This window comes from Tachyglossus aculeatus, unplaced genomic scaffold (genome assembly GCF_015852505.1).
Source record: "Tachyglossus aculeatus isolate mTacAcu1 unplaced genomic scaffold, mTacAcu1.pri scaffold_307_arrow_ctg1, whole genome shotgun sequence".
In the NCBI taxonomy this organism is placed as follows: domain Eukaryota; kingdom Metazoa; phylum Chordata; class Mammalia; order Monotremata; family Tachyglossidae; genus Tachyglossus; species Tachyglossus aculeatus.
Genome location: NW_024045021.1, coordinates 1 through 15,851, shown reverse-complemented (window position 1 = coordinate 15,851; position 15,851 = coordinate 1). Strand labels below are relative to the sequence as shown.

Below are 15,851 nucleotides of genomic sequence, written 5' to 3'. Positions count from 1 at the left end.
ATTGCCCATTGGAGTATCCTGAGAAAACTTTGTGACTCAGTGGCCAGACGACAAGCCTGGGTATCAGGGGACCTGTGTTCTAACCCGGGCTCTGCCACTTGTCTACTGTTTGAACCTGGACAAGTCACTTAAATTCCCTGTGATGATGATGCTTGAGGTATCTATTAGGTGCTTACTATGTGCCAGGCACTGTACTAAATGTTGGAGTAGAAACAAGAAAATTGGGTTGGACGCTGTCCAATGTCCTACGTGGGGCTCACGGTTTTAATCTCCATTTTTCATATGAGGGAACTGAGGCACAGAGATCCTAAGCGACTTGCCCAAGGTCACATAGCAGACAAATGACAGAGGCAGGATTAGCGCCCAGGTCCTACTGACTCCCAGGCCTGTGCTCTATTCACTAGGCCACACAGCTTCTCAGTCTCCTTGCATGTAAAAATGGAGATTGAGTATCTATTCTCCCTCCCTTGAAATTGTGAATCAATTACTGTTTGCAGAAGACTGTACTAAGTGCTTGGAAGCTCCACGTGGGACAGGAAGTAGGTCCAATCTGAGTATATCATATCTTTCCCAGTGCTTGGCCTAGTGGGTAGAGCCCAGACCTGGGAGTCAAAAAGGCCTGTTTTCTAATTCACTCATTCATTCATTCAATCATATTTATTGAGCGCTTACTGTGTGTAGAGCACTGTACTAAGCGCTTGGGAAGTACAAGTTGGCAAAATATAGAGACGGTCCCTACCCAACAGCGGGCTTCTAATCCCAGCTCCGCCACATGTCTGCTGTGTGACCTTGAGTAAATCCCTTCACTTCCTCTGTACCTCAGTTCCCTCATCTGTAAATTGGGGATGAAGGCTGTGAGACCCATGTGGAACATGGACTGTGTCTAACCTGATTAGCTTGTATCTACCCCGGTGCTTAGAACAGTTTCTGGCACATAGTAAGCATTTAACAAAACCATAAAAAGGCTAAGTGCCTAGCAAATACCACGAATGTTATAATTTTGGATTGTCTATGCTCTCAAGATTTAGCTTCCCAATAAGAAGCAAATGGACCCAATCTCATCTTCCCCTGCTACTAAACTTCCCTTTCCACTGATTTTTTTGTTGTTGGTTTGTTTCTTTCCAGATCTAACTTCCTGCTGGGACAGAGCCATGGAGAAGGAGAACGACACTGTAGGGACAGACTTCGTTCTTCTTGGGCTGTTTAAACACACCCGAGCTCACCAAGTCCTCTTCGCCTTGGTTATGATGACCTCCGTCACCTCGTTGATGGGCAATGCAGCCATAATTCTCCTGATCCTCAGAGATTCCCACCTCCACACCCCCATGTACTTCCTGCTCAGTCAGCTGTCACTCATGGACTTGATACTGGTCTTCACCACCAACCCCAAAATGGCTGGCGACTTCTGGTATGGCAGGAATTCCATCTCCCTCGTCGGATGTGCCATCCAAATCTTCATCTTCATCACTCTGGGAGGGGGCGAGTGTTTCCTGTTAGCCGCCATGGCCTACGATCGGTTTGTGGCCATTTGCTGCCCTTTACGCTATCCCGTTCTCATGAGCCCCAGGCTTTGCCTCCTCCTGGTGGTGGTCTCCTGGTTGCTCGGAGCGACAGATGGCTTGGTGCAGGCGGGGGTCACCATGAGCTATCGCTTCTGCCGTTCCCGAGAAGTCAACCATTTTTTCTGTGAAGCCCCTGCTCTGGTGCGCTTGGCCTGCGATGACACTACGGTCTTTGAGTCCGTCATGTACGTTTGCTGCGTCCTGATGCTGCTGATCCCTTTCTCTGTCATCATGGGCTCTTACGGCCTCATTCTGGGGACGATACTCCGTATGAGGTCGGTAGAAGCCAAGAAGAAGACCTTCACCACCTGCTCCTCTCATCTCAGCGTTGTCGGTCTCTTCTACGGGACCACCATCTATATCTACATGAGGCCCAGTTCTTATGACTCAACTGACTATGACAAGGTGGTTTCAGCCTTCTACACTATTCTCACCCCCGTGCTGAACCCCCTCATCTACAGCCTGAAGAACAGGGAGGTACTGCGGGCCGTAAAGAGGGCCGTCATTGATTGCAGGTTCAGGAATTAACACTGAGTGTCGAAAGGGAAGCAGTGTGGCCTAGGGGATAGGGGCTGGGCCTGGGAGTCAGGGAGATGTGGGTTCTAATCCCTACTCCCCAACACTCTGCTGTGTGACTTGATCAAGTCACTTAACTTCTCTGTATCTCAGTTCCCTCAACTGCAAAACGGAGATCAAGACTGTGAGCCCCATAAGGGACAGGGACTGTGTCCAACCTGATTACCTCCTATCTACCCCAACTTTTAATACAAGGATTGGCACATAGTAAGAGCTTAACAAATTCCACTATTATTATTATTGTTATTATTATTACTGGGGTCCTATGGAGCTTCCTGCTTTTGCTCCTTGGGAATCAGCATGGACTAATAGAAAGAACATGGGCTTGGGAGTCAGAAGACGTGGGTTTTAATTCTGTCTCTGCTACTTATCTGCTGGGTGGCCTTGGGCACGTCACTTCACTTCTCTGTGCCTCTGTTACATCATCTGTAAAATGGGGATTCAACACCTGTTTTCCTTCCTACTTAGACTGTGAATCCTGTGTGGGACAGCGATCTGATTATCTTGTATCTTCTCCGATGCTTAGAACAGTGCTTGACATGTAGTTAGCACGTTACAAATATTATTATTATTGTTATTATTATCATTGACCTTAATTGATATTTCAATGGTAAATAAACAGTTTCCTTTTTATAGCATGTTATGGAGTCTGTTTTTTAAAAATAGTATTTGTTCAACATTTACAATGTGCCAGGCCCTCTACTAAGTGCTGGGGTTAATAATAATGATGATGATGATGATGATGATGATGATGATGATAACAATAGTATTTCTTAAGCACTTACTATGTGCTAGGTACTGTATTAAGTGCTGGGGTGGATACAACCAAATTAGGTAGGATATAGTACCTGACTCGTATTTATTTATTCATTCACTCAATTGAACTTATGCCACGCTTACTGCATATAATGAACTGTACTAAGCACTTGGGAGAGTAAAATACAACAAATAGACAGATTCCCTGCCCACAGCCAGATTATATGCGTCTCACACTCTTAGCCCCTATTTTACAGATGAGGTAACTGAGGTACAGAGAGGTGAAGTGACTCGCCCATGGTCTCACAGCAGACAAGTGGGATAGTGTTTAAGCAGAATGGAAATGCACACGGGAATCTCCCTCTCCCTTTCGTTCTCCCTCTCTCCCTTTCTCTCTCTCTCTCGCTCACTCACTCTCTCTCTCTCTCTCTTTCTCTCTCTCATTCTCTCTATGGATAACTATGTTATATTGTACTCCCCCAAGTGTTTAGTTCAGTGTTCTGCACACAGTAAGAGCTCAATAAATATCACTGATGATAGTGATGACTAATGTTAGAGAAATCACTGTGGCATAACAGGACTTTAGCAAATTCAGTAGACACTATGTACAGTGCAGGGATTTCTATTGTTTATGGTATTTGTTAAGCGCTTACTATATGTCAAACACTCTTCTAAGCGTTGGTGCAGGTACAAGTTAATTAAGTCATACAAAGTCCCTTTCTCACACGGGAATCCCAGTCTAATTCAGGAGAGAGAACAGGCTTTTAATCCCCGTTTTGCAGGTGAGATTACGGGGTCACAGAGAAGTTAAATGACTTCCCCTAGGTCACATAGCAAGCAGTCGGAAGAGCCGGATTATTAAGACCTAGGTCCTTCGACTACAGGCCCATGCTCTTTCCACTAGTCTGCTTCTCCTAGGCCACTCTGCTTATCTTGATGAATGAGTAATAATGAAGACAGATGGAATAGTAACCATGCCCTAGAATTTCCTATTAATAACACGAAAATATCTTGTTAGGGATGTTACAATGAAAGGAAATCACTAAATCCAGTTTCATTCATTTATTCATCCATTTATCTAATCATTCGATCATCTGCATCAGTGTAGGTCCTGGGCAGCTTATAAAATCAGTCAGTTTTATTTTGGGTTTTCGCTACAGTGTTCTGGGATAAGTGAAGAGAGTAGACAGGAAGCCCACTGATCTGTACTTTATTTAAAAATTTTTGATTCCTCTCTTAGGTAGACGTTCATGAAAGCTACATGGAGAACTGGAATCAAACATGGACCACTGATTTTTTTTTTCTTAGGACTCTTTTCTTCAAAACAAAGTGGTCTGTTCCTCTTCTCCCTCATCTTCTTCATCTTCCAAATAAGCCTCGTTCACCTTGACCCCGCCTTCACAATCCCATGTACTTTTGACTCAGCAAGATCTCCCACATGTATCTGACATACATCCCCACAGTCGTGCCAATGAAAGCTGCCAATTTCCTCTGTAACAGGAAGTTCAAGTCCTTCTTTGGCTGTGGGGTCCAGAACTTCTTTTTCTTGACCACTGCCGGGGCTGAAGGGCTTCTCCTGGCCTCCATGATGTACGACCTCTATATGGCTATCAGTAGCTCCCTGACCTACCCAGTTTTCATGAGACGGAGGAGGCATGGGCTGATGGCTGTAGAATCACCAACTCTGAAATCCCTCTCTCTGATCATAATCTTCTCACCTGCCTCCTCGCTCACACTCCTTCCCCTGTAAATCCAGATTACTCCCTCACAGAGATCTCCACTCTCTTGACCCCATCCATCTATCTGAGCGCCTCACACCCCACCTCGCCTCCCTCTCCTCTCTACCCAATCTTGATCAGATTACTGCTCTCAACTACCCTTTCTACTCAACTCGCTCCCCTTTCCCTTCGCTGCTCTCCTACCACTAACCCACAGCCCTGGATCACTGCCACTGTCCGCCTCCTTTGCTCTTATGCTCGAGCTGCCGAACGCTGCTGGCGAAAGTCTAAACACCATGCCAACCTCGTTCACTTCAAGTTTATCCTTTCCTGCCTTAACGCAGCCCTCTCCTCTGCCAGACAAAACTATTTCTCCTCCCTTATTGGTACCCATGCCCATCATCCCCGTCAGTTCTTCCGTACATTCAACACCCTTCTCAGACCCCCGGTTCCTCCCCCTCCTCCTTCCCTCACCTCCAACGATCTGGCCTCCTACTTCATTAATAAAATTAAATCCATCGGGTCTGACCTCTCCAAAGTCACTCCCCCTCTTCTCCAAACCCCCGGCTCTCAACACTCTCCATTACTCTCCCATCCTTCCCAGCAGTATCCTCAGAGGAGCTCTCCTCCCTCCTCTCAAGTGCTACTCCGGCCACCTGTGCTTCCGACCCCATTCCCTCTCATCTCATGAAATCTCACGCTCTGTCCCTTCTCTCCTCCTTAACTTCCATCTTCAACCGCTCACTCTACACTGGTTCCTTCCCCTCTGCCATCCTAAGAAAACCCTCTCTTGACCCCACCTCACCTTCTAGTTATAGCCTCATCTCCCTCCTACCATTCCTTTCCAAACTCCTTGAACGAATCGTCTACACGCGCTGCCTCGAATTCCTCAACACCAACTCTCTCCTCCACTCCTTCCAGTCTGAAGTCCGTCCCGTACATTCCACGGAAACTGCCCTCTCAAAGGTCACCAATGACCTCCTGCTTGCCAAATCCAACGGCTCATACTCTATCTTAATCCTCCTCGACCTCTCAGCTGCCTTCGACACTGTGGACCACCACCTTCTCCTCAACATGCTATCCAACCTTGGCTTCACAGACTCCGTCCTCTCCTGGTTCTCCTCTTATCTCTCCGGTCGTTCATTCTCAGTCTCTTTTGCAGGCTCCTCCTTCCCCCTCCCATCCCCTTACTGTGGGGGTTCACCAAGTTTCATTGCTTGGTCCCCTTCTGTTCTCGATCTACACTCACTCCCTTGGTGACCTCATTCGCTCCCACGGCTTCAACTATCATCTCTACGCTGATGACACCCCAATCTACATCTCTGCCCCTGCTCTCTCCCCCTCCCTCCAGGCTCGCATCTCCTCCTGCCTTCAGGACCTCTCCATCTGGATGTCTTCCCGCCACCTAAAACTCAACATGTCCAAGACTAAACTCCTTGTCTTCCCTCCCAAACCCTGCCCTCTCCCTGACTTTCCCATCACTGCTAACGGCACTACCATCCTTCCCGCCTCACAGGTCCGCAACCTTGGTGTCATCCTTGACTCCGCTCTCCCATTCACCCCTCACATCCAAGCCGTCACCAAAACCTGCTGGTCTCAGCTCCGCAACATTGCCAAGATCCGCCCTTTCCTCTCCATCCAAACCGCTACCCTGTTCGTTCAAGCTCTCATCTTATTCCGTCTGGACTACTGCATCAGCCTCCTCTCTGATCTCCTATCCGCATGTCTCTCTCCACTTCAATCCATACTTCATGCCGCTGCCCGGATTGTCTTTGTCCAGAAACGCTCTGGGCATGTTACTCCCCTCCTCAAAAATCTCCAGTGGCTACCAATCAATCTGCGCATCAGGCAGAAACTCCTCACCCTCGGCTTCAAGGCTCTCCATCACCTCGCCCCCTCCTACCTCACCTCCCTTCTCTCCTTCTACAGCCCAGCCCGCACCCTCCGCTCCTCTGCCGCTAATCTCCTCACCATGCCTCGTTCTCGCCTGTCCCGCCATCGACCCCCGGCCCACGTCATCCCCCGGGCCTGGAATGCCCTCCCTCTGCCCATCCGCCAAGCTAGCTCTCTTCCTCCCTTCAAGGCCCTACTGAGAGCTCACCTCCTCCAGGAGGCCTTCCCAGACTGAGCCCCATGCTTCCTCTCCCCCTCGCTCCCCTCTCCATCCCCCAGGCTTACCTCCTTCCCTTCCCCACAGCACCTGTATATATGTATATATGTTTGTACATATTTATTACTCTATTTATTTATTTATTTTACTTGTACATATCTATTCTATTTATTTTATTTTGTTAATATGTTTGGTTTTAATCTCTGTTTCCCCCTTCTTGACTGTGAGCCCACTGTTGGGTAGGGACTGTCTCTATATGTTGCCAACTTGTACTTCCCAAGCGCTTAGTACAGTGCTTTGCATACAGCAAGCGCTCAATAAATACGATTGATTGATTGATTGATTGATTGATTGGGATGGGGCACATCAATCCCAATCAGTCCCCACTCTGGGCCTCTCATCCTTTCCCTTCCAACTCTGCCATTATTCCACCTGCCTCATCCAGTTAATCAATCTATCACATTTATTGAGCACTTATGGCGTGCAAAGTCCTGTATTAAGCACGTGATAGAGTATATATAACAATATGCAGATGCCTTCCCTGCCTGCAACAAGTTTACATTCTAGACGGGGAGACAAACATTAGTTCAAATAAATAAATTATGGCTATGTTCATAAGTGCTGTATCACCCTCTCCTTTGCACTGCCCCCCCCCCCCCAACAGCCTGCAGTCCACTCCTTTCCTCTTCTTTCCTGGGTTCCCCACTTCCCTCAGTCCTTGCCCTGATGAATCAATAATCATAATGGTTGAGCACTTACTGTGTGCACAGCATAGTGCCTAGTAAGATGGGAGATGAAAGTACAACAGGGTGGGTAATCAATCAGTCCGTCAGTCCATCATGTGATTACCCACTCTTATTGAGTGCTTACTCTGTGCAGAACACTGTAAAAATAATAATAATAATAATAATAATAATAATAATAATGGTATTTGTTAAGCCCTTACTATGTGCCAAACACTGTTCTAAGCACTGGAGAAGTTATAAAGTAATCAAGATGTCCCACGTGGGGCTCACAGACTTAATCCCCATTTTACAGATGCAATAACAGAGAAGTTAAATGGTTTACCCAAGGTCATACAGCAGATCAGTAGTGGAGCTGGGCTTAAAACCCATGACCTTCTGACACCTAGGCCCGTGCTCTAGCCGCTCCACCATAAGTGCTTGGAGAGAACAATATAACAGTGTAACAGACACATTCACTGTCCACAAAGAACTTATAGTTTAGAGGGGGAGTCAGACATTAATATAAATAAATAAATTACAGATATTTACATAAGTGCTGTGGAGCTGGGAGGAGGGATGAACAAGGGAGCAAGTCAGGGTGACACAGAAGGAACTAGGAGAAGAGGAAAGGAGGGCTTAGTCAGGAAAGGCCTTTTGGAGATGGGTCTTCAAAACGACTTTGAAGTAGGGAGAGTCATTGTCTGTCGGATATGAGGAGGGAGGGCAGGAGCAGAAGCAGGATGTGGGCTAGGAGCCGGAGGCAAGATAAATGAGACTGAAGTACATTTACAAGGTTGGAAGCAAGAGGAGCGAAGTGTGTGGGCTGGGTTGTAGTAGGACAGAAGCGAGGTGAGGAAGGAGGGGACAAGGTGATTGCGTTTTTTAAAGCCAATGGTAAGGAGTTTCTCTTGGATGCAGATGTGAATGGGCAACCACTGGAGATTGTTGAGGAGAGGGGAAATGTGACCTGAATGTTATTGTAGAAAATGATCCGGGCAGCAGAGTGAAGTATGGACTGGAGTGGGGGGAGATAGGAGACAGGGAGGTCAGCATGGAGGTTGATGCAGTAATCACAGTGGGATAGGATAAATGATTGTATTCACGTGGTAGCTATTTAGATGGAGAGGAACGGGTGGATTTTAGCAGTGCTGTGAAGGTTGAACCAACAGGATTCAATGATGGATTGAATCGTTAGATTGAAAGAGAGAGAGGAATCAAGCATAATGCCAAGGTTATGGGCTTGTGAGACAGGATGGATGGTGGTGCCATCTACTGTGATGGGAAAGCCATGGAGAGGGCAGGGTTTTGGTGGGAAGATAAGGAGTTCTGTTTTAGATGTGTTAAGTTTGAGGTGACAGGTGGACATCCAAGTAGAGATGTCTTGAAGGCAGGAGAAAATGTGGGACTGCAAGAGAGAGAGAGATATCAGCGCTGGAGATGTAGGTTTGTGTATCATCTGCATAGAGGTGGTAGTTGAAGCCATGGGAGCAAATGAGTTCTCCAAGACAGTGAGTGTAGATGGTGAACACAAGGGGACCCAGAAGTGAACTTTGAGGAACACCCGCAGGTACGGGATGGGAGGCAGAGAAGGAACCCATGAAAGAGACCGAGAATGAGCCGCCAGAGAGATAGGAGTTGAACCAGGAGAGGATAGTGTCCATGAAGCCAAAGCTCGATAATGTTTCTAGGAGAAGTGGGTGGTTGACAGTGTTGAAGGCATCTGAGAGGTCGAGGAGGATTAGGATGGAGGAGAGAACGTTGGATTTGGAAAGAAGTGCTTGGGAGAGTGCTGTAAAACAATATAATGGACACATTCCCTGCTCACAATGCACTGGATGGGGAGTGTGATTTTAGGAGGGTTTTGAAAGCATGGAATGTGGTGGTCTGTTGCGTATCAGTCAATCAATCAATCAATGGTACTCATTGAGTGCTTACTGTGTGCAGAACACTGTACTAAGTGCTTGGGAGGAATAGAATACAATAGAGTTGGTAGATATGTATAAGAAAGGGGAAGGAGTTCCAGGCTAGAGGGAGGATGTGGGCAAAGGGCTTGTGTAAGTGGATAATAGTTTTAGTTGAATGCTTACTACATGCCAAGCACTGTACTAAGTGCTGGGGTAGATACACAATAATGAGGACCCACGAGGGTGAACAGTCTAAGTAGGAGGGAAGAGAGGCATTCAATCTCTATTTTGCAGATGAGGGAACTGAGGCACAGAAAAGTTAAGTGACTTGTCCAAGATCACACAGCAGACAAGTGGCAGAGCCAGGATTAGAAACCAAGTCATTTGACTCTGAGTCCCATGCTCTTTCCACTAACAACCAATCAATCAAATTTATTCATTGAACACTCCTGTGTGCAGAGCACTTGGGAGAATGAAGTATAACCGAGTTGGTAGACACATTCCCAGACTTCAGTGAGCTTAGTTAAGAAGTACAGACAGTCGTAACATAGGGTCATTATGTCTATGGCTGATTGGAATCAGGCGATCAGGAACTGGACAGGGGGCTGGGAGGGCAGCAGTTATAGGACGGGATTCCATGAACTCATCTCCCAGCAGAATTGAAATTATCCAGTCACTGTCAGGAACATGGCACCACTGCAGGTGGGAGGCACAGAGAAAGCACTGTTTCCCTTGTGTTACAAGAAGAAGCCAGGAGCAGGTGGGCCTCAACTCCAACCTTTGAGCCCCCTTAGACCCGGAAACATTGAGGACCTGGAACGTCAGGAGAGGAAGGGACAGGGAGGCTACTTTCCTGGGAGTTAGTTAAGTGTGGAGAAAACTATCTTTCCTAAAGCTGTGGGAAAGATGCAGCGATTTTTCATAGTTCTCAGAAGTTCATACATCAGGGCCGAGAGACGCATATTCCTTGAGCACTTTGTCTCTGACCCCCACAGTATTTTCTCACACCCTTGGTAGATGTGGGCCCCATTACTTCAACTACATGATGTTACTGGAAGGATTAGGGAAGCAGTGCTGCCTTTTCCAACCAAACTGCTACCACATTAATCCAAGCACTTCTCCTATCTTGCCTTAATTACTGTATCAGCCTTCTCGCTGACCTCCCTACCTCCTGTCTCTCTCCACTGCAGGCCGTACTCCACTCTCCTGCCTGAATCATTTTACTAAAAAAAGTTCATTGGTTGCCCATCTACCTTGCACAACAAACTCCTTACCCATGGATATAAAACACTATTCAGTCTCTTGTGCCCCTTCTAGTTCACATTGCTGCTGTTCTTCCAGCCCGCTCACTTTGCTCCTCTAGTGCCAACCTACTTGCTGTACCTCATTCTAGTCTATCTCATCGCTGACCCCTCATCCACTTCCTGCCTCTGGCCTGGAGAGTGCCCCCCACCTCCAACCCGACCTTCATATCTGACAGATGATTACTCTTCCTACTGTCAAAGCCAAATTGAAAGCACGTTTCCTCCAAGAAGCCTTCCTTGACTAAGCCCTCATTTCCTCTTCTCCCACTCCCGTTTGCTTTTCACTTGGATTTGCTCCCTTTATTCACCCCTCTCTCAGTCCCACAGTACTTATATAAATGTAAATCAATCAGTGGTATTTATTGACCACTTACTATATACAGAACACTATTCTAAGTGCTTGGGAGAGTAGATTACCACAGAATTAGTAAAGGCATTTCCTGTCCATAATGACCTCTGTATCAAACAGAAACTCCTTTCCATCAGCTTTAGATAACTTGATCACCTTGGCCCCTCCTCCTTTACCTTGCTGCTCTCCTACTGTAACCCAGTCCGTGCACTGTGCTCCTCTAATGCCAACTTACTCAATGTACCTCGTTTTCATATAACTAGTCACTGACCACTTGTCCACGACCTCCTTCTGAACTGTATCTTTCTCCTCCTTCATCAATCAGTGGTATTAATGATAATAATGATAATAATAATAATAATAATAGCATTCATTAAGTGCTTACTATGTGCAAGGCACTGTTCTAAGCGCTGGGGAGGTTACAAGGTGATCAGGTTGTCCCACGGGGGTCTCACAGTCTTAATCCCCATTTTTCAGATGAAGTAACTGAGGCACAGAATAGTTCAGTGGCTTGCCCAAAGTCACACAGCTGACAACTGATAGAGTTAGGATTTGAACCCATGACCTCTGACTCCAAAGCCCGTGCTCTTTCCATTAAACCATGCTGCTTCTCGCTGCTTTACTGTGCTTTACTGCATGCAGAGTACTGTACTAAGTGCTTGGGAGAATTCAGTTTCACGGAGTTGATAGACATGTTCCCCTTCCACAACAGTTTATGGTTTCGAGGTGGAGACTATTTGCCAGACCACCACTCTCCCCACCTTCAAAGCTTTATTCAAATCACGTCTCCTCCAAGACGCCTTCTCTAAGGCCTCATTTCCCCTTCTCTCTCACCCTTCTGCATCATCTATGCACTTTGATCTATATCCTTTTATCATTATCAAGTGCCATCCAGTCATTTCTGAATCTTTGTGACTCTATGGATATATTTACTCCAGAACGTCCTGTCTTCTGCTATAATCAACCCCTTAGAATCGACAACTTTTATTTTTGTGGTAACTGTTTCAGCAGCACATTTCATGACTTTTTCGAGGCTCTTCACAGCAAATCTTCCTAGCATTAATCTTTGGCATATTTCTTGTCTGCTAGGTCCTTTATTATAAATTATTGATACCAGGAGAGAAAAATTGTCAACTATTTCTAACTTCTTTCCATCTGCTATAAATGTGTTCAAACTTCCAGTTGTCATGATCCATCTTTTCTTGACATTTAAATGCAGGCCGATCTTTTTGCTCTGCTCCTTAACTTTTAATAATGAGCCCTTCAAATCTTCTTCATTTTTTGCTAGCAGGGTAGTATCATCAGCATAACGAAAGTTGTTTGTATCCCTTCTTCCAATCTTGGCTCCCTATTCATCTCCATCCAATCCGGCTTCTCATTATGTATTTGGCATAAAGGATGAATAGATAAGGTGATAAGATATATCCTTGCCTTACCCTATTAGTAATGGGAAAACAATCAGTTTCTCCATATTCTGGCTTTATTGTAGACTCCTTTCCAACATACAGGTACTGCATTAATTAATTAATTCATTCAGTCATATTTATTAAGTGCTTACTTCGTGGAGAGCACTGTACGAAGTCCTTGGAAAAGTACAATTCAGCAACAAATAGAGACAATCCCTGCCTACAACGGGCTCACCGTCTAGGAGGAGGGAGACAAGCATCAAAACAAGTAAACAGGCATCAATATAAATAAATACAATTATAGATTTGCCTGCATCCACCTAGCGCTTAGTACAGTGCCTTGCACTTAGTAAGTGCTTAGAGAATACTATGATTATTATGATTATTACATATCATTAATATAAATACATAGAATTATAAATATGTACATATATATACAAGTGCTGTGGGGGGTAGAGCAAAGGGAGAGAGTTGTGGTGGTGCGGAGAGGAGGAGGAGCAGAGGAAAAGGGTGGCTTAGCCTGGGAAGGCATCCTGGAGGAGGTGAGCCTTCAGGAGGGCATTCCAGGCCAGAGGTAGGATGTCGGCCAGGGGTCAACGATGGGACAGGTGAGAATGAGGCACAGTGAGAGGTTTAGCACGAGAGGCATGGAGTGTGTGAGCTGGTATGTAGAAGGAGAGAAGGGAGCTGAGGTAGGAGGGGACAAGGTGATGGAGAGCTTTGAAGCCAATAGTTGGGAGTCTTTTCTTGATACGGAGGTTGATAGACAACCACTGGAGGTTTTTGAGGAGGGGGTGACATGCCCAGAAAATGATCCAGCATGCCCATTTTCCTTCATGTGCTCAAGAGCTTCTCATGATTCTTGTAGTCAAAGGTCTTATTATAATCAATAAAGCACATGTTGACTTCCTTTTGATATTCTCTTTTCCCTTCAATTATCCAACAGACATCAGCAATAATATCTCGTGTCCCTTGTCCTTTCTGGAATCTTGCTTGATCATCGGGCAATTGATGTTCCATGTAGGTCTCCATTCGATGCCTTATAACCTAGCAATACCTAGGTGCCATGTAAGATAAAGGAAATTGTACAGTAATTGTTGCATTTAGTCTTATCTCCCTTCATCAGTATTGGAACATAAACTAATCTTTTCCAATCAGATGACCACTGAGTGGTTAACCATACCTGTTAACATAATTTGGTAAGGATATTAACCGATTTCTCTCCAGTTGCCTGAAACACCTCAACAGGAAGTCTATCAAATCCATGTGCCTTTTTTTTTTTGGTAAGACAGTGAAAAGCTAATCTAACTTAGCTTTTCCCTGATAAGAGGCTCTAATTCATAAGGAACATTTTCAAGTACTTACTGTATATTGCTGTCCTGATATAGTTCCTTTGTGTATTACCTTCATATCTGTTTGATTTCATTGGCATCATTTATCATCAGTTCATCTTCGCTTTTGGCGAAGCCAATCCAAGGATGAAATATTCCCTTATTTCCTTAAATCTTCTGAAATAGTGATCTTGTCCACCCACATTCATTACTGACTTCCATTTATTTAAAAATTCTATAATAATGCTCCTGTTTGTCCTTCTCCTGGCAGAGCGCTGGGATTTTTGGCTCAGATCTTTAACCAGGTTCTTTTGTCCTCTGATTTTTGCTTCCTTCGCTTTTTTGGCTATTTCCACAGTTAGGTTTAACATCCATTTTGACTTCTTCTGCTCCCTAACCTTCTGCAATAGTTTGTTGCTTTCTTCCTTGATGACAATTTTAATCTCCATCCACAGTTTCTCTGGTTCCGCAAATTGGTCCCTCACTGTACCTCGTTCTCACCTGTCCCGCCATCGACCCCCGGCCCACGTCCTCCCCCTGGCCTGGAATGCCCTCCCTCCGCACATCCGCCAAGCTAGCTCTCTTCCTCCCTTCAAAGCCCTACTGAGAGCTCAGCGCCTCGAAGAGGCCTTCGCAGACTGAGGCCCCTCTTTCCTCTCTCCCTCCCCATCAACCCTGCCCTACCTCCTTACCCTCCCCACAGCACCTGTATAAATGTTTGTACGGATTTATTACTCTATTTATTTTACTTGTACATATTTACTATTCTATCTATATTGTTAATGATGTGTATCTAGCGTTACTTCTATTTAATCTGATGACTTGACACCTGTCTAAATGTTTTGTTTTGTTGTCTGTCTCCCCCTTCTAGACTGTGAGCCCATTGTTGGGTACGGACTGTCTCTATATGTTGCCAACCTGTACTTCCCAAACGCTTAGTACAGTGCTCTGCACATAGTAAGCGCTCAATAAATACGATTGAATGAATGAATGAATGTTTCCTTCCCTTTGGGAGTAAGCATCTCAAATTGATTTTTTACACGATTCTTAAATGCAAGGGGAATATTCTTCAGGTCATTTTTGGGCAGCTGTAAGGCATGGTTGATATTTCTAAGCTTTAGCCTGAGTTTACACATTAAAAGGTCTTGATCTGTTTCACAATCAGTTCCAGGCCATGTTTTTGCTGCCAAAGTACAACTCCTCCATTTCTTTCTACAAATAAAATAACCTATTTGATTTCTATATAGTCCATGTGTACAGTCATCATTTAGGTTGGTTAAAGAAGGCGCTTGCAATTAAGAAGTCATTTGATTTACAGATATCAATCGGTCTCCGGCTTGATTCTAATTTCCAAGGCTATACTTTCCAACAACCTTCATTTCCATTCCATTACCAACTTCTACATTCCAGTCCTCAGCGATAATCAACACACCTTGCTTGCAGCTTTAATCAATCTTTCTCTGCACTTCATTCATTCATTCATTCAATCGTATTTATTGAGCGCTTACTGTGTGCAGAGCACTGTACTAAGCGCTTGGGAAGTACACGCTGGCAACGCATAAAGACAGTCCCTACCCAACAACGGGTTCACAGTCTAGAAGGGAGAGACAGACAACAAAACAAAACATGTACACAGGTGTCAAAGTCGTCAGAACAAATAGAATTCAAGCTATATGCACATTATTAACAAAATAGAATAGTAAATACGTACAAGTAAAAATAAATAGAATAATAAATCTGTGTATATATATATATATTATATATATATATATGCTGTGGGGAGGGGAAGGAGGTACGGTGGGGGGGATGGTGAGGAGGAGAAGAAAAAGGGGGCTCAGTTAATTCCTGCATTTTCAGCTCTCCACCCTCTCTGCAACTTACTCACTGAACCTCATTCCATCTGGTACTGACATCCATCTCACACCAAAAAACTTCTCATGGTTCAGTTTCTCAGAAGAGTATACGGTGAACCAAACTTCCCTGCCTCTTCCTTGACAAAGCATCTCCCACCTCTCTTCCCCAAAAGCGACTGCCAACGCGGATATTAACTGTTGGTTGACTTCTCATCTGAAGGAGACATTAATGGCGGCAGAAAGTGCCCCAGCTTTTA

At 45.2% G+C, this 15,851-nt stretch overlaps 1 protein-coding gene across 1 annotated transcript; it reads left to right on the top strand.

Moving 5' to 3' along the window:
• Positions 1-1,151: 1,151 nt before the first annotated feature.
• Positions 1,152-2,090, top strand: LOC119923853 (olfactory receptor 2T33-like). The gene has a single exon (XM_038743058.1). It carries the CDS (start codon positions 1,152-1,154, stop codon positions 2,088-2,090), a length of 939 nt encoding a protein of 312 aa, XP_038598986.1.
• Positions 2,091-15,851: the final 13,761 nt, after the last annotated feature.

Excerpts from the sequence above, each read along its gene's own strand:
- LOC119923853 (XM_038743058.1), top strand. The coding sequence starts at position 1,152 with ATGGAGAAGGAGAACGACACTGTAGGGACAGACTTCGTTCTTCTTGGG.